Source organism: Bos taurus, chromosome 3 (assembly GCF_002263795.3).
Source record: "Bos taurus isolate L1 Dominette 01449 registration number 42190680 breed Hereford chromosome 3, ARS-UCD2.0, whole genome shotgun sequence".
In the NCBI taxonomy this organism is placed as follows: domain Eukaryota; kingdom Metazoa; phylum Chordata; class Mammalia; order Artiodactyla; family Bovidae; genus Bos; species Bos taurus.
Window position 1 is genome coordinate 8,231,444 of NC_037330.1, and position 26,958 is coordinate 8,258,401.

Consider the following 26,958-nt stretch of genomic DNA (forward strand, 5'->3'; position numbering starts at 1 on the left):
TCTACTTGAGGGTTTTTTCTTTTTATTGTTCTCATAATTATTACACATGCTAAAATCACACAGAGTGGTTATTCCAACTCTGCTCTGACTCTACCACGAGGCAGGTGGGAACTCTAGGGGTCACTTGATTTGTGTGGCCTCTGAGGCTATCTAGACGTGAGGGGTTAGAGGTAGGCAGGTTAGCAAAGCCCCAAGAATCCTTTACATAGTACACCTTTACCAGCAGTAACTTGTATCTTTAAGGACCTCCTCCTCCTTCATTTTTCTTTCCCTCCTGAACCTTCCCATTTCCCTGCCTGTGGCCCCTTGAACCTCTTCCATGTCTGCCCCTTATGGTTCTCGACTAACACGATGAAGGAAATTTTTCCTTGTCCCAGTCTCCCATCCTTGGAGCTAATCTACTCAGCATGCACTAACATGGAAGCAGCTTGATTTAGGTCTGCCGAGGGGAAAGGGAGGCTCCAGTTCCCACTGTGGCTTAGCTCCTAGGAGGGGAGTTGAGGTGCTGATGAGAAGGATGTGAAGGGGAAAAGATGCTAACTGAAGTGAAACGTTTGTAACCAGTGGAACAGGGTATATGCCCCACCACTGGGCACCCTACTCTGAAGGCATTCCCCTCCCTCCCACATTACCAGGGGTCCCTCTCTCAACCTCGAATCCTCTTGCTCTTCAACCTCGTAGGGAAGGCATAGGTACTGATCAAGATACTGGCTGTATCTCCAGGGGAAAATGGTCCACCCTTAGACAAGTGGCTGCCTATTAAATTCTTCATCTTGCCTATGTTCCTTGTGCCTGTACAATGACAATGGCTTGAGGGGCTGGAATAAATAATGTACGAGGGTTGAACCTGCCTCTATGAGAGGCTAGTGGAACAAAGAGACAAAGACACAGGGGAGTCAGAGCTGTGGAAAAGGAGAGGGAAGGGAGCAGAGTGTAAGGAGAGGGTAAGCTGGTTATTCAGGAGCTGGGATCCTTTTTCCTTTTCTGGAATCGCCGGAACTTGCCCTGAATAGCAAGGGCAGCCTTCTCTGTTTCTGGTGCCGTCAGATCAATGTCAATCTCCTCCTCCTCATCCTCAGTCTTCTTGGCACTCCCAGCTTTCCCTGCAGACAGTTGAGAGTTTCATTAATGAGGAAAGGGCCCCAGCCTTTTCCCCAGGCCCCAAATACAGTGGTTAAAGTCCACTTTCTGCTTAGACTCTGTTTGGGCCTCCAACCTTTGCTAGGACACAGAATGTCTAATCCTAGGAGCTTGAGTCAGGGTACCTGGGCTGAGAATTAGTTATAGTAATTACTCAGGAGCTTTGCAACTCTTAAACCAAGATGACAAATGTCTTCTGTCGTCACTTATTCCTAAATGCTTCCTTGGTGGCTCAGTGGTAAAGAATCCGCCTGCCAATGTAGGAGACGCCAGTTTGATCCCTGGGTTGGGAAGATCCCCTGGAGAAGGAAAATGGCAACCCAATCCAATATTCTTGCCTGGGAAATCCCATGGACAGAGGAGCCTGGTGGGATACAGTCCATGGAGTCGCAAAGAGTCAGACATGACTTAGCGACTAAACAACAATTCAGAGTACCAGAGTGCACTCTCTTTCCCCAGCTTTCTCTCAAGTTCTGATTGAGACAGAGTCTGGGATTATTTGATGTGTTTCTTCCTGTCACTGTGTGCCTGTTTCCAGGCATTCCAGAGCCAGTTTCTAAAATCAAAGAGTAAATAGTGGTAGGTTTACTTCTTAGGAAAAAAGTAGAAGGAAGCCTATAGATATAGTGGTCTTAAACTAGTGCTTTGTTTCACTTATTACATTCTTATTCCTGTTACATCTGACTTTAGGAGCTTCCAGATTTACAGCTCTACTTGTTTTCATGTCCTTATATTTACCTGCTCTATAAACTTCCTAGCCCATCCCCACTCACCCTTTTCCTCAGGACCAGGTGCCTGGTTGGTTGCTGGAGATGTTTTGGTGTTAAGCTGGAAACGAAAAATCAGAATAAAGTATTAAGGTACCATCCCCTTAGAATCACCATCATAATTTCCAAGTCCTCCTATTACCAAGTACATCTCTTAGCCTTTTGAAGAAGTGAGTCTTGAGATCAGACAGAGGGAGAAAAATCAACAAAATTTATTCAAAAAGTATTTGTTGCTAAGGAGATCGTAGAGGACAAAAGAGGAAAAACCTGCCCTCGTTGAATTTGCATTCTAGGATTTAGATAGACAAATGAATAAACAAAACTATTATTATGTTATTATGGACTTCCTACTGGTACAGTGATTAAGAATCTGAGTTGAGGGGGGAGCAGGTGAGATCCCTGCTTGGGAGCTAGGATCCCACATGCCTGTGGCCAAAAAAAACAGAACATAAACAACAGAAGCAATATTGTAACAAAGTCAATAAAGATTTTAGAAATGGTCCACATCAAAAAGAATCTTTTAGAAAATTATTATTATGTTAAACGGTGAGGAGCGCTATAGACCAAAGACAGGGAAGGGAGGTAGTGAATGCCAGGTGGGAATGGAGAAATACAGTTGTACACAGAGTGGTCAGGAAAACCCTCTCTGAAAGGTGGCATCTGAGCCAAGAGCTGAAGGAGATAAGGCAGTAAGGCCTATGGATGGAGGACAAGAGCTTTCAAGGGGTGGAAGTGTCAGGGGAAGCACACTGACTGAAACTGCCCACCCTCGCCCGGCACCATAGTAGCCATGTGTGTGAGTTATTTTATAACAGGAGGTCCCAGCAAAGAACACGGAACTAATAAGCCACCACCAATAGAAAGAGTTCGGTAAAGGTCAAAAGGCAACACCATGTGTCCTTCCACCTCCCAGAATCCTTCTTGCTGGCATCCATCTTGGCTGAGCAATGCGTGTCCCACCAGGAAGGACCCTGAGTCAGAATGATTGGCCAAAGACAACCTGGGAACTAATCCCATCACCATAAAACCTGAGACTGGGAGCCACGTGGCAGAGCAGTTCTCCTGGGTTCCCTTACCCCACTGCTCTCTTCCCCGGGGTTCCCTTTCCAATAAAGCCTGTTGCTTTATCAGCTCATGTGTCTCCTCGGACAATTAATTTCTGAGTGTTAGATGAGAGCCCACTCTCGGGCCCTGAAAGGGGTCCCCCCTCCTGAAACAGCAGTGTCACTAGCCTGTTTGAGGAACAGCAAGAAGCCAATGTACCTGGAATGCAGAGGAGGAAGAAAGAGGAACAACAGATGGAGATGAGATCAGAAATGACTGGGAGTGCAGGCAGACCATGCTGGGCCTTGGAAGTCATTTTAAGAAGCTTGACTTTTACCATAAGAGGGAGGAGAAGCCATTAGAGACCTTCAATTTGCACATAAGGGGCATTAGGGAGGAAGCAGAACAATCTGCTAAGCGATTATTGCAGAAGACCAGGCAGGAGATAACGGTTGCTTGGATCAACAAGGTGGAGGTGAAAATGGTGAGATCAGTCACCCATCGTGTTTGACTCTTTGCCACCCCGTGGACTGTAGCCTGCCAGGCTCGTGTCCAGGCAAAAATACTGGCGTGGGTTCCATATCCTACTCCAGGGGGTCTTCCAAACCCAGGGATCGAACCTGCTTCTTACATAGAGGCTGGCAGATTCTTTACCACTAGCGCCACCTGGGAAGCCTGTGGAAGCGGTGAATAGTAGCTCAACTCTGGTATACAGTTGTCTCTCAGTACCGCAAGGGATGGGTTCCAGGACCACCGAGGATACAAAAACCCGTGGATGCGCACGTCTGTATAAAATGGCGTAATGTTTGCACATAACCTATGCACATCCTTCCACATATTTTAAATCATCTCTAGATTACTTATAATATCTAATACAATGTAAGTGTTCTATAAATAGTTGCAGCAAATTCAACTTTTGCTTTTGGGGATTTTCTGGAATTTTTATAAAAATATCTTCAATCCTCAGTTGATTGAATCCACGGGTGTGGAACCCTCAGACACTATTTTTGAGCTACCACTAAAGTGATTGGTTGATTGGATAAGTGGCACTGTGAGACAGGAGTCAAGCATGACTCCACAGTTTTAGGGCTGAGGAAATGAAAAACAATGGAATTGCCATTTTCTGAAATGAAGAAGATAGCAGGGAGAACAGGTATTAGGGAAAAGATCCAGGGATTTGTTTTTGGACAAGCTTGACATGCTTACGGAAGTATCCAGCATTTGCTTTGATACACTGTTGAATAACTCATTTGAATAATAAGTTAAAGAGAAGGCCTTGGCCCAGAGATATAAATTAGGCAATTATTAACATGTGGTTAGTATTTAAGCCATGAGACTGAGTGAGATCACCAAGGAAGTGAGTTTGAATAAAGAAGAGAACAGGGTCAAATCCTAGGGCATTCCAGTGATCAGAGGGTATAGAAATGACAAAATGTCAATTAAAAAATTAAGAAGAAGCCAGGAGAAAAGCCAGGAGATTACAGTACTTGAGAAGCCACACAGAGAAACTATCTCATGGAGACGAGAGTGATTGTGTCAAATTCTCATGTAGGCCTAGTAAAATAAGGATCAAGAATTGACCACCGGGTTTTGCTATGGGGAGATCACTGGTGACAGTAACAAGAGAAGTTACAGTCGAGGAAGGGAGGAAAAATCTGATTGTAGTGTGTTCCTAAGAGAAAAGGAGGACAGGCATTAAAGCTGCAGATATAGAAGGAGTTCCAAAGAAATAAGAATGGGGGCTGTGGCTTGAGGGGAACATGGGGTCATGAGAAGATTTTAAGACAGCAGAAGTTACAGAATATTTGCTTTGTGGAAATAATCCATTAAAGAAGGAGGAGAGAAAGAGCAGGAGAAAGGGGGAAAGATTCAGCGCATGAGTAGGGGGTGGCCTTGAATAGGAGCTAAGAACAGATCATCCAGAGTAACTGGAGGGGAAGCAGAGCCACAAGAGCCCAGATACAACGGGGGGGAACATTTTCAAGGTCTCTTTTAATTGCTTCTGTATCTGAAGTAAAATAGGTAACAAGGTGATCCTTCAAGAGGCAAGAAGAGGTACTGAAGGAGGAGGGCAGAGGAGAAGGGATGAAATACTCATACAGGAGAGGAGGAAAGTGAGTGGATTAGGAAACAGTAATAAGATTTCTGGGAAGCATTAAGGCCCCTCACAAGGCCAAGTTCATGAATACGAAGTGAGATTTGTCAATTCGTATGTGTGCTTCTTTCCAGCCTCTCTGCTCAGATGGAGAGTTAGATGTAACATAATAGAAACTCCCCTTCCTCAGAATCTTAGCAATAGAACTGCTTCATCTGGTCATTCCTCAGTCTCAAGGTACAATTCATCTTGAAACAGTCACTCCTGTAAGCTTCTGGGTCCCCGTAGAGTTTGTTTATTTCACAATTTTGAATACTTGATATTTTCAAAATACAGAAACTGGTTGCTTTCAAAAATGTTTTCTCATCTCGTCCTTGGGAGAGCTCAATGGAGTATAAAATATTATTGCTCATTTTATAGATGCAAATCTTTGTTAAATGACTGCCAGATATAAGGGTTCTACTTTAGGAAGCTGATAGAACCCAGTTTATGTTATGCTGTTGTTCAGTCGCTAAGCTGAGTCTGACTCCTTGCGACCCCATGGACTGCAGCACGCCAGGTTTCCTGGTCCTTCACCATCTCCCAGAGCTTGCTCATACTCATATCCATTGAATCAGTGATGCCATCCAATCATCTCATCCTCTGTCGCCTCCTCCTCCTGCCCTCAATCTTTCCCAGCATCAGGGTCTTTTCCAATGAGTAGGCTCTTCGCATCAGGTAGCCAAAGTATCAGAGCTTCAGCTTCAGCATCAGTCCTTCCAATGAATAATCAGGGTTGATTTCCATTAGGATTGACTGGTTTGATCTTCTTGCTGTCCAAGAGATTCTCAAGAATCTTCTCCACCACCACAGTTTCAAAGCATCAATTCTGTAGATTATGCTGTTTCCACCCTATTTTTATCAATACTTATCACAGACTTATATTTGAGTTTAGCACTGTTCTATACATGAAAAGGGTATAAAAGAAGCACAACATTCATTCATTCAACAAATATATCACTGCACAGTATATGCCAATTACTGTTCTAGACATTAGGGATACAGAAATGAGCAAAATTATTAATAAGTCCCTGAACTCATTAAACAATTATGCCAGTTAGTGACAAGCGCCAAGAAGGAAAATAAAAGAGTAGTCTAGGAAGGCCTCTCTGATGAGTGACATAGAGGTTTGAATGACATATAAGAGCCTTGCGGGCAGATGAAGCAACAAGTGGAAAGTCACTGAGGCAGATTTTGTGCCTAGTGTGTTAAGGGAAGAGTAAGAAAATCAGCACATCTGGAGTTGAGTGAGAAAGGGAGAGAGTATAGAAAATAAAGTTGGGTAGGTGATAGAATATGAATGTCTTTGGACCAGGGAAAAGATTAGATTTTTTTCCTTTTTCTTACTCATTTATTTTGGGCTGCCCTAGATCTTCATGCAAGTATGTGGGCTTTCTCTAGTTGTGGCAAGCAGGGATTACTCTCTAGTTGCAGTGCATGGGCTTCTCACGGCAGTGGCTTCTCTTGTCGCAGAGCACAGTCTAGAGTGTGCAGTCTCAGCAGCTGTGGCATACAGGCTTAGTTGCCCCGCAGCATGTGGAATCTTCCCAGATCAGAGATTGAACCCATGTCTCCTGCATTGGCAAGCAGATTCCCAACCACTGGACCACCAGGGAAGTCCTGGATTTTTTCTGAGTTGACGAAAAGGCATCACAAGGTTTGATGCTGAAGGAAACATGGTCTGACGTGTTTTTAAAGGGTCACTGACTGTGGGGTGGAGAACAGATTAGAGAGAGGCAAGAAAGAAAGAGGGGAAACAATTATGAGGATCTTACAAGTCAGATCGTGGGCGTTTGGACCAGGGTGGTAGTAAGAGAGGTGATAAGACTTGAGACAGTTTTCACGGTAGAATAAGTTGGATTTGTTGATGGATGTGTGAATAAAGATAGCTCTTTCAAAGAGTTCTGCTTTAAAGAGACCCAGAGAAATTGGACAGTAGCCGAGATAGGATGTGGGGTCATGGGAATGATTTAGTAGAGAAGGAAAACCTGATGGTGCAGAGACAGAAGTCGTAAGTACTAGAGTGATCTTGAATAGGCAAAAGGAAATGGATCTAGTGCACAAGTAAATAGGTTGGCCTTAAACAGAGCTATGGACAGTTTATCCACAATATAGGAATGAAGACACAGAATAGGGGTAAAGATGGAAGAAAGGTGGCGAGAGTAACGGGAATGTATGAAAGTTCTCTTCTGATTGTTTCTATTTTCTCAGTGACACAGGCACACTTGTCAGCTAAGAGTGAAGAAGGGGCAGAAAGTATTTAAGATTTGAGGAGAGAGGTGACTGAGTGAAATAGTCATCAAAGTTGAGAGTGAACGACTGGTGAGATGTGGCAGGACAACCAGGCAGCCCTAAGGACTCACTTGAAGTTAATGGGCATAGATTTAAAGTAAAAGCAGTCAAGATGGTGTCCCTATCTTCCAGGCTGAGCGAGCAAATTGGACAGGTTCCCAAATAATACTTCTCAATCATTTATTATGTCCCAAACCCTATCCCATATCATCCTCTGAAATCTCTGAGATGTCATCCTGTTTTACAGGTGAGGAAACAGGCTTAGAGACACTAAAAATTTTGCCCAAGTTCAAGCCACACTTCTAGAAAACAGTGAAACTTGCTCTGGGACCCAGGCAGACTGACTCCACACTTTTAACCACTGTACTACGTCCCCAAGATCGAATACCGTCACACGCTGACACAAATATGCCAATATATTAACAATTACTGAGGCTAGGTGGAACGGATACAGATGTGCATTGAACAATTCTTTCAACTCTGACAAATTTTTCTAATAAAAAGTTAGAGGGAAATAAGAAAATAACAGTTTGGGATTTCCTTGGTGGTAAAGAATCTGCCTTGCAATGCAGGGGGTGCAGGCTTAATCTCTGGTCGGGGACCTAAGATTCTACACGACATGGAACAACTAAGCCCAGAAGTCACAACTTCTGAGCCCACATGCTCCATGCATCACAACAAAGATCCCGAGTGCGACAACTAAGACTCAGTGAAGCCAAACAAATAAATAGTTTTTAAAAAAGAAAATAAAGTAAAACAAAGATTATGATTATAAGACACTGATGCTGTACTGTATTTGATAGGGAAAGTGTCTTTAAAAGTAAATTACAAATTTAAGAATTGTTAGGTAGATAGACAATCCCAGCCTTTTGGATATTAAAATGTTGGGCCAAACTAAGATTGCTTTGTTGACCATATGTGATTTTATTTATTTACTTATTTGGCTCCGTCAGGTCTTCATTGCAGCACGTGTGATCTTTTGTTGAGGTACACAGGCTCTAGTAGTTCCTACTCAGGGACTGCGCAGCGAGAGGGCTTCAGTAGTTGTGGCGTGCTGATTTAGTTGCTCCCAGGCATGTGGGATCTTAGCCTCCAGACCAAGGACTGAATGAACCCATGTCCCCTGCATTGCAAGGCACCTTCTTAACCACTGGACCACCAGGGTTAAGATGTGATTTTCAAAGGATACACTGGTCACATCTACACTGCTTTTTCAAGTCTTGTGATTTATTTGTGCTTTCCTAACATCTTGTAACGGAGAAGGTGATGGCACCCCACTCCAGTACTCTTCCCTGGAAAATCCCATGGACGGAGGGGCCTGGTGGGCTGCAGTCCATGGGGTCGCTAAGAGTCAGACATGACTGAGCGACTTCACTTTATTTTTTCACTTTCATGCACTGGAGAAGGAAATGGCAACCCACTCCAGTGTTCTTGCCTGGAGAATCCCAGGGATGGGGGAGCCTGGTGGGCTGCCGTCTATGGGGTTGCACACAGTCGGACACGACTAAAGCGACTTAGCAGCAGCAGCAGCAACATCTTGTAAAGTACTGGAGATAGCAGACAGTTATAAAATAACTATCTAATTTTTAAATTATTTTTTAAATTTTATGTAAGTATAGTTGATTTACAATGTGTTAGTTTTTGCTCTAATGTTTTTGAAAGGAGATTATAAGTTGATATGGTCCAATTTTTATAGAAGATATAAATTGCTTATCTATGTATATGTACATTTTTATTTAAAAATCTGGAAGAACATGCACAAAATTGTTCCCCAAACCCTATAGAATTCCTCCTTGTCCCCCTTTGACAAAAGAAAAAAAAAAAGGTTTCACAAGAGGAAGGGTTACTCCTGAGACTCTTGGGAGACTGGCCACTCAATACTCTTTCTTTTCCCATGGTTTTCCTGTCTTCCTACAGTAAAATTTTTTTCACACGATCAATATAATGATCCAGTAGTTAGCTAGGGGACACTTTCCATGATGCCACAGTGTCATCACAAGAGGTCTATCCACACTGAAAAGCATGACATGGATGGGGTGTTTAGTAATAGGATAACATTCAATAGTCCAGACAAGAGGGTCACAGGTCTAGAGGCAAGTTCTATAGTCCCACGATCTCTGACTTCAAATCCTACTTTCTCTATTACCAGCAAATCTGCGAATCTGATCCTTGCTTTAACTATTATCCCTCTCTCCCTCCCTGTCTCTCTCTAAGCCCATTCCCTTAATCTACCAATTCTTTTCTCTCATCCCTCTCCTTTGGAGGAAAATCTGGACTCCAATTCTAAATATCTCCCTTCAAGTAGCTGTCTCTTCCTCTACAGCTAACCTTGAGAATCCACTAAGCAGGAGTATGTATCAGGACTGAACCACACAGGCCACCCCTTTCCCTCTGCCTGGGCAGCTGTTGCCTTCCTGAGTCTCTCCTGAGATTACTGACCCTGGAATGGAGCCATGGCACAGCAGCTGTCTGGTCACCCAGGGCTTCTCAGCTCTATTTGACTTAAATTTATGACAGGTCACTGGGGAGAGCAGAAAAGGGTTCTAAAAAGGAGAAGAAAACCCCTATTACTCACAATCCTCCTTGAAATCTCTCTCATACCTTCTACTAAAACGTAATATGTTAGAGCTTCAACTTGCCCCTCCTCCCTGCACCCTCTGCAGCCAGTTCTCAAAATAGCTGCTTCAAACACTCTGGGTTTCTGGATTTAGTGGTTAGTGATTTGGTGCGGTGTGGGGGTTGCGGGCAGTTAAATCACAAGTTGTTAGCTCCCACCCTCTACATCATACTCAGCCCTTTACTGGTCTCTGGTCCATGCCCTAACCCTCCTGTGTATCTCCTAGAAACTCAGTAATTTTAGGTGAATAAAGATCCTCTAGTTCATCTATCTGGAAGCCATCAGATTAACTATATTTTAGGCAAACCAAGGAGGCAGGGAGGTCCACTCTATGTGAATCACATGCTCTATGAGCGTCTCTCACAAAACCTTACACCTGCAGAGGATCGAGTCTAACCCACAAGAGCTGTGACAGGTGAGTGTTTGTTTCTCAGCTGTTCTCTCTCTCAGCCTCTCATTCTGGCCAGGTATGGATTACTCTCAGATGCTCTTCTACTTCTTTCAATACTGAGCTCCTCTGATCTCAGAAATAATGACAGTTAAATTGCTTAGCAAATCCTTCCATGTCCTTGTAGAACCCATCTCGGGGAACTGGAGGGAATCAAAAGACTTTAGAATGCCACGCTACCTCATCTTCTCACCCAACCTCATCTTAAGGCTTCCCTGGTGGTTCGGATGATCAAGGACCTGCCTGCAATGCAGGAGACCCAAGTTTGATCCCTCAGTTGGTAAGATACCCTGGAGAAGGGAATGGCAACCCACTCCAGTATTCTTACCTGGGAAATCCCATGGACAGAGGACCCTGGTGGGCTACAGTCCATGGGGTCGCAAAGAGTCAAACACGACTGAGCAACCTTCATTAGCTCATCTAATTAAAAATCATATATATATATAAAATACTTTGTACCAGTCACTTTTCTAAGTACTTTAACACGTTGAATTCTTACAATATAACACATTGAATTCTTACCCTATAAGATAGGTAATGTTACTAGTCTCACTTTACAGATAAGAAAACTAAGGTCCAGAAGAGGTTAATTAACTTACCCAGATGTTCAAGCTGGTTTTAGAAAATGCAGAGGAACCAGAGATCAAATTGCCAACATCCACTGGATCATGGAAAAAGCAAGAGAGTTCCAGAAAAACATCTATTTCTGCTTTATTGACTATGCCAAAGCCTTTGACTGTGGGGATCACAATAAACTGTGGAAAATTCTGAAAGAGATGGGAATACCAGACCACCTGACCTGCCTCTTGAGAAATCTGTATGCAGATCAGGAAGCAACAGTTAGAACTGGACATGGAACAACAGACTGGTTCCAAATAGGAAAAGGAGTACATCAAGGCTGTATATTGTCACCCTGCTTATTTAACTTATATGCAGAGTACATCATGAGAAATGCTGGGCTGGAAGAAGCACAAGCTGGAATCAAGATTGTCAGGAGAAATATCAATAACCTCAGATATGCAGATGACACCACCCTTATGGCAGAAAGTGAAGAGGAACTAGAAAGCCTCTTGATGAAAGTGAAAGAGGAGAGTGAAAAAGTTGGCTTAAAGCTCAACATTCAGAAAACAAAGATCATGACATCTGGTCCCATCACTTCATGGGAAATAGATGGGGAAACAGTGGAAACAGTGTCAGACTATTTTTTTGGGCTCCAAAATCACTGCAGATGGTGATTGCAGCCATGGAATTAAAAGACGCTTGCTCCTTGGAAGGAAAGTTATGACCAACCTAGATAGCATATTGAAAAGCAGAGATATTACTTTGCCAACAAAGGTCGGTCTAGTCAAGGCTATGGTTTTTCCAGTGGTCATGTATGGACGTGAGAGTTGGACTGTGAAGAAAGCTGAGTGCCGAAGAATTGATGCTTTTGAACTGTGGTGTTAGAGAAGACTTTTGAGAGTCCCTTGGACTGCAAGGAGACCCAGCCAGTCCATCCTAAAGGAGATCAGTCCTGGGTGTTCATTGGAAGGACTGATGCTGAAGCTGAAACTCCAACACTTTGGCCACCTCATCATAGAGTTGACTCATTGGAAAAGACCCTGATGCTGGGAGGGATTGGGGGCAGGAGGAGAAGGGGACGACAGAGGATGAGATGGTTGGATGGCATCACTGACTCGATGGACATGAATCTCAGTGAACTCCGGGAGTTGGTGATGGACAGGGAGTCCTGGAGTCCTGCGATTCATGGGGTCGAAAAGAGTCGGACACGACTGAGCGACTGAACTGAACTGAACTGACTGAAGGTCATATAGCTAAGAAGTAGCAAAGACAGGATTTGAACCAAGACAGTCCAACTCCAGAGTCCACCCTCTTGAATATGCTATGCTATATCCCAGTCTCCAGCCAAAGACATAAGCGTGTGTATGCATGTGGTACACACATACCACATGAGAAGCATGTCCAACGTGAAACTGACTTAGACAAGTTCTCCCGCACAGCAGAGCAATCCCTGGGTAAGAAGGAAAGTCCTAGGGATCATGACTTCCTTCCATTTCCACAGTTAGACAGCTGTACTCAAGACTACTCTCTCAATCCATAGTCCCCAACAGCTTCTTGGTATACACTCTAGAGCAGGGGTCCCCAACTTCCAGATCCAATGCCTGATGATCTGAGGTGGAACTGATGTAATATTAATAGAAATAAAGTGCACGATAAATGTGATACACTTGAATCATCCCCACCACCACCCCCACTCCCCTCAACCCCTGGTCTGTGGACAAATGATCTTCCATGAAACCAGTCCTTGGTGCCAGAAAGGCTGAAGACCACCATTCTACAGGACCCCGTCCTCCCAGGACGGGGAGAGCTCATTCGTAATTTAAGAATCTGACCCAAGACCATGCCTACTGATTCAGATTCCTACTCTGAGAGTTGAGCTAACCACACTGACTCTGGTTTCCATCTTCTAAAAATATATATATACAATTTAGAAAATATTTATGTATTTGGCTGGGCCTTAGTTGCAGCATGCAGGGTCTTTAGTTGTGGCATGTGGGATCTAGTTCCCTGACCAGGAACAGAACCTGGGTTCCCTGCTTTGGGAGTTTAGAGTCTTAGCTACAGGACCGCCAGGGAAGTTCTTGGCTTTCATTTTAATGTTTGCTCAGTGGGCCTCCTGACACACACCAGGCTAGCCCCTGGGGGTTAGCCGTAGCCTGTTTGTGTGTTCTTCACTCCCAGGGAGATGCTAGCCTTTCAGATTCTGAGAATTCCATGTGCAGGATCAACCTACTGGTTTCCATTCCAAATGACTCCCTTGTGTCCACTGAAGCCTGTTACTCCAAGCTTCTAGCAAGCTGAAGCTTGGTTCAGTTGCACCTCACTGTGCACAGAAGACTAAATGTTTCTTACTTCTCAAAACACACCAAACACTAATTAGCAACTACGAGGCCCATCGACTCTTGTTTTTCCCTAGAGGGCCCTCATTTCTTTCCCTGCCTTCCTTCCTGTATTCCCTTTTTCCTCACCTCTGGGCCTGACGTGTTCCAATGTTCCATTCGATCATCTTGGCAGTAGCTGCCAATTCCCCATGAGTAACTTTTGTTTCCTCTGCTGTTCAAAGTTGTGGACTTCCCCTTCCTGTGGGGAAGGAGGAGAAGGAGAGGCCTGCTGGCTTAGGAGTCTTTTGTCTTCAGGCATTGAGACTGCAGAGAGAGGTATGACATAGCAACGTCCTCCCTTTCCCCACCCCACACCTCTTTCCAGGGCATTTATCAGCGTTCAGATGATGTCTTGTCCTTCCATTTGAGTTTTAGAGCCTATTCCCCTTTTCTCCTTCTCAAGAAGCTTTACAATCAATGTTCCTCACTTATAAATAAAACCTTGTCCTTTCTCTAAGACAAAAAAAAAAAAAGCCTTCATCAATTTGAATTCCTTCTCCAGCCACCACTGGAGTGAAAAGAATCAGATCTAGGACCAACCCTGGAGGAACCTCAATATTGAAAGCTTAGGGTGATCCATTCATAATAGTGCTAGAATGATTGGCTGCTGCTGCTGCTGCTAAGTCACTTCAGTCGTGTCTGACTCTGTGCGACCCCATAGACGGCAGCCCACCAGGCTCCCCCGTCCCTGGGATTCTCCAGGCAAGAACACTGGAGTGGGTTGCCATTTCCTTCTCCAATACAATGAAGTGAAAAGAAGTGAAGTTGCTCAGTCATGTCCAACTCTTTGCGACCCCATGGACTGCAGCCTACCAGGCTCCTCCATCCATGGGATTTTTCTAGGGAAGAGTACTGGAGTGGGGTGTCATTGCCTTCGCTAGCCATGTACAAAAAACCTCAATCTATACTTTGCACCTTATACAATAATTAACTTGAAATGAATATAAAACCTAAACCTGTAAAACTTCTAGAAGAAAATACAGGAAAAAAATCTTTGCAACCTTGGGTTAGGCAAAGATTTCTTAGATACACCAAAAGCACAATCTATAAGAGAAAAAAATTATAAATTGGACTTTGTCAAAATTAAAAATTGCTCTGAGACTTCCCTGGCAGTCCACTGGTTAAGACTCAATGCTTCGTATAGCACATGGAACTCTGCTCAATGAGACGTGGCAGCCTGGATGGGAGTGGGGCTTGGGGTAGAATGGATATATGTATATGCATGGCTGAGTCCCTTCACTGTTCTGAAACTATCACACCATTGTTTGTTAATCAACTACACCCCATATAAAGAAAAAGTTAAGGGAAAAAAAAAGAAGACAATGTTTCCACTACAACAGGCACAAGTTCGATCCCTGCTTGATGTATTAAGATCCAACATGCCTGCTTGGCATGGCCAAAAAATACACACACACACACACACACACACACACACACACACACACACATATTTAAAACTGCTCTTTGAAAGACACTTCTAAGAGAATGAAGAGACAAACCTCAGACTGGAAAAAGTATTTGCAAATCAAAAATCTGATAAAGGACTTGTATCCAGTATATATAAAGAACTTTCAAATATCCATAATATGAATACAATTTGTAAAAAGGACAAGATGTTTGGACACTTCACCAAAGAGATGCATGGATGACAAATACGCACGTGAAAATTTGTATAACATCATTAGTCACTTGAGAAATTCACACTAACACCACAATTAGATCTCATTATATACCTAATTCCTTGGAGAAGGAAATGGCAACCCACTCCAGTATTCTTGCCTGGAGAATCCCATGGATGGAGGAGCCTGGTAGGCTGCAGTCCATGGGGTTAATTGGAGAAGGCAATGGCACCCCACTCCAGTACTCTTGCCTGGAAAATCCCATGGAAGGAGGAACCTGGTAGGCTGCAGTCCATGGGGTCTCGAAGAGTCAGACACAACTGAGTGACTTCACTTTCACTTTTCACTTTCATGCTTTGGAGAAGGAAATGGCAACCCATTGCAGTGTTCTCGCCTGGAGAATCCCAGGGACGGGGGAGCCTGGTGGGCTGCCGTCTATGGGGTCACACAGAGTCGGACACGACTGAAGAGTCTTAGCAGCAGCAGCATATACCTAATCAGAATTTTTGTTATTGTTGTTTTGGGTTTTTTGTTTGTTTTGTTTATGACAATACCATGTGCTGGCAAAGATACAGAGTGTCTGGAATTCTCAGACATTGCTGGGAATGCAAGACGGTATACCTACTGTGGTAGTTTCTTTTTTTTTTTTTCTCCATTTATGTTTTGGCCACAGCATATGGCATGTGGGAGCTAAGTTCCCTGACCAGGGATCAAACCCGTGCCCCCTGCAGTGGAAGTGTGGAGTCGTCCTAACCACTGGACCACCAGAGAAGTTCCTGCGGCAGTTTCTTAAAGTGACGTCACTCAGTTGTGTCCAACTCTTTGCGACTCCATGGACTGTAGCCTACCAGGCTCCTCAGTCCATGGAATTCTCCAGCAAGAGTACTGGAGTGGGTTGCCATTTCCTTCTCCAGGGGATCTCCCCGACCCAGGGATCGAACCCGGGTCTCCCACATTCCAGGCAGATGCTTTAACCTCTGACCCACCTTAGGGAGTATCAGTAGTTTCTTAAGGGTACATTTATCATATAGCCCAACAATCCTACTCCCAGGTATCTACTCAAGTGAAATTAAAACTTATGTCTACATGTAAACTTGTTAAGTGAATGTTTATAATGGCTTTACCTATAATCATCAAAAAGTATAAACAATCAAATGTCCCTTAACTGAGGAATGGATAAACAAACTGTAATACATCCATACAGTGTAATACTACTCAGCAATTAAAGAAGGAATGAACCATGGACACACACAACAGGGACGAACTTCAAAGGCATTATGCTACATGAAGGAAGCCAGACCCAAAAGGACACACACATACTGTAGGATTCCAGTTATGTGACATTTCTCGTAAAGGAAAAACTCTAGGGATAGCAGGCAGACCCGCAACTACCAAGGGCTGAGGGGTGACTGTAGAGGGGGCTGGGGGAATTTGGGGATGATGGAACTGCATATATCTTGATTGTACACAAAAATTTATATAACATGAAAATTTGTATAACATCATTATGATGAACGGTGGTGTTTATATGACTATTTGTTAAAATTCACAGAACTATACTCTGATAAGGCTACATTTTACTTCAAGTAAATTAGACTTTATTTTTTTATTAAGGGAGATAAAAAGGTTAAGGAGAGGTCAAGAAGCTAGCAAAGACTGAGAGCAACGGAATAGAAAGGTGACTGGGGTGGGGGTGAGGGCCAGGATCTCTCACTTCTCTCTTCTTTTCATAACTGGGCTCCTCAACACATTCACTGTTTCCATTTCCTTACGTCCCACACACTCCCCAGCCCACTTCAACCTAGCTTCTACTCCTTCTCCACTGAAACTGCTCTTTAGGAAACCAAAGTTCTCTGTAATAGTAAATCAAATGCAAAGTTTCAGCTCCACTTGGCTTGACCTCTTGAAGCATTCAGCAGTGTTAATCATTTCACCTTTCTTGACACACATTCTTTCCGTGGCTCCTGGGAAAACAAACAGTTTTTCCTGTTTGTTTGTTTTTTTTCTTTCTGGACACTTCTGCCAACATTTAAGTATTGGAGGCTCTCAAGGTTTGGGTCTAGGCTCTCTTCTGTTCTCTTTTCCCAGATGATCGTATATGTTCCTATGACTTCAGTTTATCATTTATACCAGAACCATCCAACAGAACAAAGTTCGGCAAACTACTGCTGACGACTAAATCTGGTCTGCAGCCTGTTTTCCTAAATAAAGTTTTAGTGGACCACAGGCATGCCCTTGTTTGCGTGTTGTTTGTGGCTGCTTTGGCACCACAATAGCAGAGTTGAGTAACTGCAACAGAGACCACATGGCCCACAGAGCCCAAAATTATTTGCTACCTGGCCCATTACAGGAAAAGTTTGCAGACCCCTGCAATGGAACGTTTTGCAATAATAGAAGTATTTTGAAATGATAGAGTGCCATCTAATATATGGCACTCCCTAGACACAAGGGGCCACTGAATATTTAGAAATGTGGCTAGTGCAACTGAGGAATAAAATTTAGAATTTTTAATAACTTAATAATTATTATTATTAATAATTAAACCATATTCAACAGTGCAGAATGAGACTGAGGACTCAAATGTACAGCCTCCCTTTGTTATCCAAAAAGGATTGGTTTTAGGATCCCCAAGGATATCAAAATCCACAGATGCTCAAATCCCTTATATAAAGTGGCACAGTACAGTTGGCTCTCCATGGGTTCTGCCCTCTTAGATTCAGAAATCTGATCCGCTGTTGGTGGAGCCTCTGGATGTAGAGGGCAGACCACATACCTCTACCCCAAACCTCTCCTCCGAGCTTTAAAACGTCTCCACTCGAGTGTTTTATGGAAACTCCAAACTCTTCAGTTTCAGACTAAATTCATACTCGTACCTACCCAACCTAGCCCTCTGCAGTATTTCCCATTTCATCCAATTGCACAAGCCAGAAACCCAGAAATTGTTTTTGATACCTTTCCTTCCTTTATATTGCATATCCAAGTTCAACAGTAAGTCCTGTTAACTTTATTTACCAAACCCCTCTTAATCCCTTCACTTCTCCCACTGTTACCACCCTAACACAGCTGTTTCTTATGTAGACCACCTTAAGAGCCCAGGTGTTAGCAATGCTCCTAAGACAGAGATGCAAATTCTTAACATTGTCTAAAAGGCCCAACATCGTGCAGGCTCTGATGCCTCAGTAGCCTCGTCTCTGTTCCTTTCCGCCTCGATACCTTGACACGCGGTTCTCTCACCCCTGTTCCCCTTTCACCTAGTTAATTCCTATTCTTCAGAGCTCTCCTCAAGAATTGCTTCTTCCAGGAAGCTTTTCTAAGTGCCCCCAGACTAGGCTAGGTCCCTCATTATAAGTTTTCATAGCATCTAGTATTTCTCCTTGATAGTACTTTTTATTAACGTAATTACATATTAATTTAGTGGTTAGATACTGAATGTCTCCCTCATCTCAGTGTGAGCTTCTGTGAGGGTAGCGGCAATATCTATCTTATTCACTCTTGTACTCCCAGGGTCTAGAACAATGCCTTTACACACGATATATACTCAGTATTTGTCTCCTTTTCAGTCTAACACTTTAAAAAAATATTTATGTATTTGGCTGAGTCAGGTCTTAGTTGCAGCACGCAGAATCCTCAGTGTGTCCTGTGGGACTTTTCACTGTGGCACACAGGCTCTAGCTGTGGGCCTTGGGCTTAGTCGCTCTGTGGCATGTGGGATCTTAGTTCCTTAACCAGGGATCGAACCCACAATCCCTGCATTACAAGACAAATTCTTAACCACGGGACCACCAGGTAAGTCCCCAACTAGCATTTGTTGAAAGAATGAAGGGATCTCCAACTCTGCTCTATTTGCCACCACACCTAGCTTTCTAAAATCTGTTTCCAGATAGCTGAGGGCCTCATTTTGTAGTGGTTCAGAAATAGTGAAGCTAGGTCATTGTTTTTCCTCACTTCAGTGGATTTACCTGAAAGACAGCTGAGGGTGAAGGGGAAGAACTTCTCTAGAAGTATATTTCATATTACTTGTATTATGGTTATTGTGTGCTTGTCTTACCTCCCTTTCCCCACCTTCACCACCCCACCAGAGCCCACTTCCTTGAAAGCACGGTCCATTCATTTGTGTATCACTAGCAGTAACTGCAACCTATACCTTGCACATAGTAGGTACTCAATAGATATTTGATTACATGAATTAAACTTTTCTTAAGCCTCAAATTCCTGGTGGAAGCAGTATGTCATATCAGGTAGAGTTAGACAGATCTGGGTCCATACCCTGGATCTGAATTGACTGTCCCAGCTCTGCCATTCCTAGCTGTGTGACATTGGGAAGGCAGTTAGCCTTGCTGTGCTCAGATCTCTCATCTGAAGAAGAGAAATATCTATCCTAAAAGGTAAAAAGAACCAGAAAAATGTATGTAAAATGTCTAGTCCATATGAACATAAATAGTTATTATTCTGAAGTAAGGTAACTCTGGGTTGAATGTAAGGACAGGTCAAGTTACTAGGGTGTTGCATGGTTCAAGTCCTGGAATGAAACAGCAGAGCTTTCCACGGAGTAGATCTTCATAAAGTGGGCCTGAAGAAAGAAGAGAATACCTGGGATGGCTCTAAAGGCCCTGGAGGCTTATTCTGGTACAAAAGGAGTTTCATAACTGATCTCTTTTTACTCTAAACTAACCCTGGAAATCACAATCTCCCTATCTTCCCAATCAATGCCTGACCCAAAAAGGCTGACAAGGGCTCTAAACCTTTGGTAAAGGGTCCAACAACAGACTGCTTGGATAGAAATTGTATTCTGCACAGGCCCTACCCATGTCTGGAGTCCTGGAGCCTGCTGGAACCAGTCCCAGGTCAGGGGTGTACAAGAGGAGAGCTCCAGTAGAGTACCTCCAACAATGTTCATGTTTTACTTCAAAGAACCCTTAGACACAAACACACTGTTTGCTTTTTTTCCTTTCCTTTTTTTTTTTTGAGTTATAGACCACAGGGGGGTGATTAGTGCTCAGGAGCAAATAAACCACGTCTCTTTGATCAAGTTCTTTCATCCATCTACGTATCACAAAGATGTTTGTGGAAATATACTCCTTGCCTCAGAGGACAGTTTGGTTAGTATTGTCTTGGCAAAGCACCTAAAAACAGTCAAAATGGTAGCAACTTGGGTGCTGTTTCCTTGCTACCACTGTTGGGAAATAGGCACCCTATAACTCTAGGCCCTACTTGCCCCACCCCCTTCCTAGGCTGCAATTCTTCCTTTCTTAGTCTCTTTCATCTTCAGTGGTGTTGCCACAGCAACCACTGTCACAGGGAAGAGGCAAGACAGTGTCACCCGCTCTGCTCCAAGCAGCAAGTTAAAACTAACCATAGGAAAAGTAAACGACCCAGATTTTCCCATACTCCTCATCCTACTGGCGTCTTTCAAGAGGTATCACAGGTTGTTAGCAGCAGTGACAGACAGGAACAAAGGAGCATCTCATCATACCTGGGCAACACGTACCCTGCTTTTGCATGATATAACTTGGATGCTGGGCAAATGAAAGCATGTGATACACACATTATAATACTGTTAGAATCACGTAATCCAGATGAATAGGCACAAGGGCTTAGAATCCTGTCCTACAGTCCAGGGCAGAGAACTCTAAAAAGGGACTGAATCCTAAAAATCCCAGATATGAATCCCAGACACCTCTTTCTTGCCTGAGTATTGACATAAATCCTAGGCTGTGTAAGCTCCGTTTGCTTTAGAGGCACAGAAAGGGAAGAGAGACAGGGTTAGTGCATCTGCTTTCAAGGGGTGACAGAGAGGCTTCAGCCCCCCAGAGACCCTTCTATCCCTGTTGACATGATCCCCCCCAATGTGAAATGAAGTTCACTGCTAAAGATCCTTAGAAAGGCCTTTGGGATCCCCTGGTGCCCCTGAAAGACCCCAGACTGCTGTTCTTGGAGCACGGTTGGAACTGTTTCAATTCTTTCAGTGTAGCAACCAGCTGCAGTCCTCAAACAGCTTCAGAAACACTTTCTCAAGGTCACCCTCAAGATTATAACAGGAAAAGAACTACGAATCCTTACTCCCAGTTCTACATACACATCTTCTTTTCCTAACATAAGGCGTATAACTCAAATACCTTATAGCTCGGGTGCCTCCTAAGACAGGAATAGAATCTAAGCAGTCCGAGCTCCCAAGCCCCCTGGTCTGTCCTTCCCCATTCAGCCACCCCACCTCTGTTTCCTGGAATAACAGTAGCCCCCACCGGAGTCAGGCACAATTCCTTGTTTATGCCAGCTCACGGTACGCAGTGAGTCAAAGGCCCCGGCCCGTTTCCCCTCAGCATGGACTGCCACAATTTAATGAGTGTTATTTGTGGTGCTTTGCACACAGCTTGGAACTGTGCCTTCACCCCATACTGAGGGAAGGGGGTGGGGGAGAGAGAGTAGTGCCAAAGCATCACTTATTACTATAATCTTCAATGTGCATCCTACCCATGGCGTTAATGTCCCAAAATAAACGTATTAATCCCACCACAGCCTACAAATCAAGCACGCAGCTGGAGGGCTTCGCGTGGGAGGGAGGCACCACCAAGGACACCGGAACAGTAAATGGCGCCTCTTTTCCCTGGATGGGGGGCTGGGAAACCTAGGTGGGCCTGCCTTCTGGTGTCAGCCTGGAACTGAGCAGTCGTCAGGCTTCAAGGAGGAGAATGTGATAAGGTCCAGGCACCTGCAGAGATGCAGATTTCTTAGAGAAAGTGGTTTTGGATCTGCTTCTGGCTTGGCTTACTCCTGCAGGTAAAATAATCCTGGGCAAGTCAAGCCATTTTGAGGAGCGGGTTTGGAGTTTGGATTTAGACAATTATGCACTTAGTATTGATCACTTACTTTGCCAGCCTAATACATTCTTCTTCCCCTCTTCTAGATTTCTCCTCCAGAAGCCACTATACTCTCTTTGGAAGTCAAGTGGCCAAATAAAGGAGGACTGTTCAGCATCTGTTTGATCATCAAGTACAGCAATTTTACTTAAATACCCACTTTTCAGCACTGGGTCCTCCAAGTCAAATATGTTAGAGTTAACAGAATTGGTCATTCCTTTCTTCTCTGAAAGAAAACCTCTCCTTCTGGTCCTTGATGCTCTACACTTAAGGAAATAAATGATGGACACCAGGAGCTAAAAATGCATGAAAAGAGGGCCTCCGGGCTTTCCCTTCCCTTGATTCCTATTAACTTACCTACTCCACTTCAGCACATTCATTGCACACATTTTTAAGGTGATGAGGCATCTCAAGGAAGAACAGTGCTTTCATTCCTATGTTGGTCTCTCCTCTCTCTCTATTCTCTTACTCAGGATTTACTAAATCATCCTGCTTAGATTTCCTATATAAGGTATTTGTAGTATTGTCGTTCAAAGTTGCATGCAGACTTCATGTCACTCTATCACTGGGGTCACACACTAAGTCTTAGGGAGAGCTCTCTGGGGATAAGAAGGCAGTCGTCTGAGCCCACAGTTGACTCTAATGCTGAGGTTTGGGCCTCAGTTTCCTTGTCTGCACAATGAGAAGACTGGACCAGATGACCTTTAGGGCTCCTTAATGAATCTGAAATTATATCACTAAAATGTTTTGATATATTATTTGAGATTTTCTTGATGAAAAATATTACCTGTATTTCTTCTAGAAAGATTTTTGCAAAACTAAGCTTATTTTTTCCCATGATAACATAGACTCATGAAAGATAATTTGGAACTACAGGAAAACAGAAAGAAAACAGGAGGAGACATTTATAGAATCACTACCTTGAAAAGACAGTTATTAACCTGATCCTTCTTCCTCCACTGCATCTGCAAGCCTATACCCATCATTTTGTTCAGGGTTAAGACCCTCCACGGACAGATATGAAAGACTGTATGTTTGCATATTTGGACTTCAGCCACATGACTTATGGATACCTGACCCTAAAGAGACTTGATATTCTAAAGTGTAACTGATCACAGCTGCAGCTTAGGAAAAAGAGTCATCTATATTCCTGGGTCACAGGATGACAAAGTCATCCACTTGGACCATCCAGAGAGTCTCCTGCTCAAGCAGCCAAAGTCGACGACCTGGATGGATGACTAAGAAGAGGAGCAAATTCTAGAACCAAGTTATGGTTTCTCTTTCTTTAGAAGACAGATATTTCTAGAGGTAGAAAGGTTTCTAATATCAAGTTTTTCTGTTTTATATATCCAATATAATTGTCATCATAATTAAATACAATGAGAAAGAGAGAGAAACTTGGATTTCCCCCAAGTCCCTACCAGGTTCCCTAACAACTGGTTCACAGAAGATATAACAGAATGATGTCACTCTGACCAAACTTACACTGTGGAGAAGGCTTGTAGACTCAGACAGATATGCACAGGAAGAAGAATGTGATCCCCAAAGTGTGATATGTTATGTTAGTCACTCAGTCATGTCTGACTCTTTGTGACCTCATGGACTTTAGCCCACCAGGTTCCTCTCTCCACGGGATTTTCCAGGCAAGAATACTGTAGTGGGTTGCCATTTTCCCCTCTAGGGGATCTTCCCAACTCAGGGATTGAACCCAGGTCTCCTGCATTGCAGGCAGATTCTTTACCATGTTCCATTCCTATTACCGAGGAAGACAGCAAGCAGAATAATAAAGTACTGGTTCTAGTGAGGTTTCTAACTGATCTGTCCCTTGCTCCATCCCCTGCCAGCCTGGGGACAGATACTATGGGGCAGACACCATGGGACTAGTTATCAGACCTCCATAACCTTTGTTTCAACAGAATGACTGCTGGACCAAGGGATTCCTCCAGCTGGGCTTTTTTACACTTGAGAAGTGCAACAGGATCACAGAAAAACTTTCAAGTGTGCTTTAAGCAGCCAGCTACACCATATGAGAAGGGATTATAGGAAAGAGCCCTCAGGGACTGGATGCATCTCCCATTCCCATTCTTCACCGAAACTGGCAAAAAGTTATTAAACTATAAGAGACAGGCTGATTGTCAGCAATCAAGTCCTGCCAGCAGCTGTGAATGCAGACAAGCTGGAGATGAGCCTGCAGCTCCTCTGCGCATGAGCACACACACTCACAGGGAAATGCTCTGCTGCAGTACTGAGTGACAGCAAAGAGCCAGGAAGGCAAAGTGTAACCAGAGACCCTCCCCAGCAGTGCCACCAGGACCCTACACTTTTCCTCTAGGTCTGGAGACCACCTTCCGCTCCCAATTTTTGCTCTTCATTTGAAATGAGAATCTCTTAAAGAGATCCCAAATCCTCTTATTTCATGCAGTTTCTCTGAAGCAAGAAAATAAGCAGGTAGAGGAGGTGAAGCTTACATAAGATTCAGAGTGCACAGGGCTTTCCTGGCTAGAACTCAGCCTGAAATAGGAGACCCCTGGGGCTGGGCTGAGAGAAATAAAGGAGCTTGGAGTCTCCCTGGAGCTTCAGAGCTCTGGGCAAAACTTCCGCTTTTCATCATAACTTTTACAGGAGGAAGAAAACAGGCTGGGTCTTGGCCTCGATGGAATTCAAGGCCCTTTGGGGATCTGGTTCAGAGACAGTTAGTCTCTGTGAAAGCCCAGGTAGCTGTTTCTGGATTTCATAAATACTCATCCCTGAAGTCGGGCTCAGCTCCGTATTAGGGGGCAACTTTGACGGCTAAATTGATAGTTAGAGCCAGATCACGCTGACAGCCTGGACGTCTGGGCAGCCCTGCAGACAACGGATGGTTACTTCCCATTCAAGGATCCTACTCTCACCATTCTACTTGGGTTCCTGATTGAGGCTAGCCAAGTACAGCCGCTAAGTCCAGACTTGACGTTCCCCTCAAACACCAAATTGCTTTCCTTGACACTGCTTTGTGACAGTTTTGTCACTCCACCAAATACCACTCTAAATCCCAGCCTCTGTAGCATATTCTACAAAAAGGCTGTGCACTTCCCCTTAAAAGCACAGACTAACCATACATCTTTGTGTCGGCATAGCCCTCAGATCACAAAACCCCAGGGGATGGCTTGAATTGCAACTTTCAGATTTAGAAACACTGGAGGGGGGCATTGAACTCTAGACCTTAGTGAAAAGAGGAAATGGAAAAACCTCTCCTCTCATATTAGAGCTGAAAGAAGCAAAAGGAAAGAAGATTGAATCTTTTTTTTTTTCTTCCTTTTCTTTCTGAAAGGCTGCTGTAATCACAGTCACAACTATCTGAGGGACAGGAAACCACTTTAGCTCATCTGCAGCCCCAAGACTAGCTGGATTTTCCAGGATGAATTTAGTGGACATGGCAACCAACACACAGTAGTTGGCACTAATTGGCTCCCTGGGTGACAGCTTTTGGTAGCCAGCAGAGCTCTTGCTAAAGATGAAGATCTAAGCTGAGACCTCGGCTCCAGCATCCTGCCCCTTCACTGATCTGTATTCTTGAGAATTCTCAAGCTAGTTTTTCTGAAACACTCTAAAATAAATGCTTTTAAGTTAAAATTTTAAACAGAGAGAGAGAGAGAATAGCTAACATAGATTGAGTGCCTACTCTGTGCCGGGTACTAAGTACTTGGCATATAACATCTCATTTAATCATTAGAACAACCAGTATTACCCCCATTTTGCAGATAAAACACTGAAGCAGAGAAAGGTTTAGTAAACTTGCCTAAGGCCACATAGTAAGTAGTAGAGCTGGGATCTGGCATATAGATGAGAAGTTGGATTTAACACAGGATCCTGGGTTCTAGGAAAGGGGTTGCCAAGACCAAGCCTGTGATGTCACTGCCCATACTGACTTCACTCAGAAAGGAAGATCCTTGTCTCTGGATGCCTGCAAATGCAGTCAAACAATGGCACAGGTCTTTTTCCCAGTTTCTGTTTTGACCCTCACAGATGGACAGTGTTCTCTGAATAGAGGAAATCACAGTTAATGGACTGGGTCTGGCTCAGATGACCACGGAGCCTCAGGATGTAACAAGCACTGCAGAGGGAGGTCTATTCTTGAAGGGGACATCTCCCCAGGAGCCGGACAGGCCTCCACTACAAGGCTTCTGAATGTCAGAAATGGTCCTTCCAACAGTTGGCTCTTGATTGAATGAATGGAGGGTGGGATGTCACCTTCCTAAAAGGGGCAAAGTGGCCGAAGGCTGGAGTTCTCGGCTGAATGCTACCTAAGGAGTGTAAAAGCAATACAGCCCTAGGAGGACAGAAGTGAACGGTTTTCTCAGAAGTCAGGGGAGTGAAGGGAAGCCCGAGTAACCTCGGAGCAGTAAAACAGATGCAGAGAGGCGCATCCTGAGGGTAAGATTTATAACCAGAGACCTCAGCCTCCCTCCATTCTACACTCGATTCCAGTCCCCCCAAATCGCCACCCTCAGTCGGGAAACTTAAAGCCCCCCTTTTCCAATCGCTCCCAGCGCCTGGATACGGGAGCTTTACCAGAGAAGCAGGTGGGCGCCCCGGGAGGATTCTCCGCGGATGTGGACTACAGCACCCTCCCGAGCCGCCCTGGGACACGCGAGCCGCGGCCTCCCAGCGCCGCAGCCCTAGCCCGCAGCGGGGAGTCGAGCAGCGCCGCTCACCTCGCTCATCTCTGCGACCAGACGGGGCGCGCGGGGCGCGGCACGTGCAGGGGAGACAAAGGGCCCTCGGGTTGCACGGGCGATGGCAGCGAGTTACCGGGCTCTGAAGCAGGGTCCCCGCTGATGAGGCGGGGAGAGTCGGTGCAGAGAGCCGTTGTTCTAGTGCCCGCACCCCAGCTCCAAGCGCTCAGCTCCGCGCCGGGAGTCCCCTTCCGACCATGTCCTGTCAGAGTCGTGCGGTTAATCACCGCTGGCCCCACTTTTTATAGTCAGCGCCATACCCGCCTCCAAACCAACCAATAGGAGCTCTTCCTACCTCAGAGTGACAGCACCTCGTAACCAATGGTGGCAGGCTCAGAGGTCTGCTGCATTTCCAAACTAGGGTAAGACAGAGCGGGAAGGAG

The 26,958-nt window shown here is 44.4% G+C and overlaps 1 protein-coding gene across 1 annotated transcript; it reads right to left on the reverse strand.

Moving 5' to 3' along the window:
- Positions 1-26,752, reverse strand: PCP4L1 (Purkinje cell protein 4 like 1). The gene is made up of 3 exons (NM_001110445.1): positions 26,555-26,752; positions 1,914-1,968; positions 1-1,103 (listed from the first exon to the last, which is right to left on the reverse strand). The coding sequence occupies exons 1-3, from the start codon at positions 26,561-26,563 to the stop codon at positions 958-960; spliced, it is 210 nt and encodes a 69-aa protein (NP_001103915.1). The 5' UTR covers positions 26,564-26,752; the 3' UTR covers positions 1-957.
- Positions 26,753-26,958: the final 206 nt, after the last annotated feature.

Coding starts and splice junctions, on each gene's coding strand:
- PCP4L1 (NM_001110445.1), bottom strand. Junction 1,104..1,913: donor ACCTGGTCCTGAGGAAAAGG/GTGAGTGGGGAT, acceptor AACTGTCTGCAG/GGAAAGCTGGGAGTGCCAAG.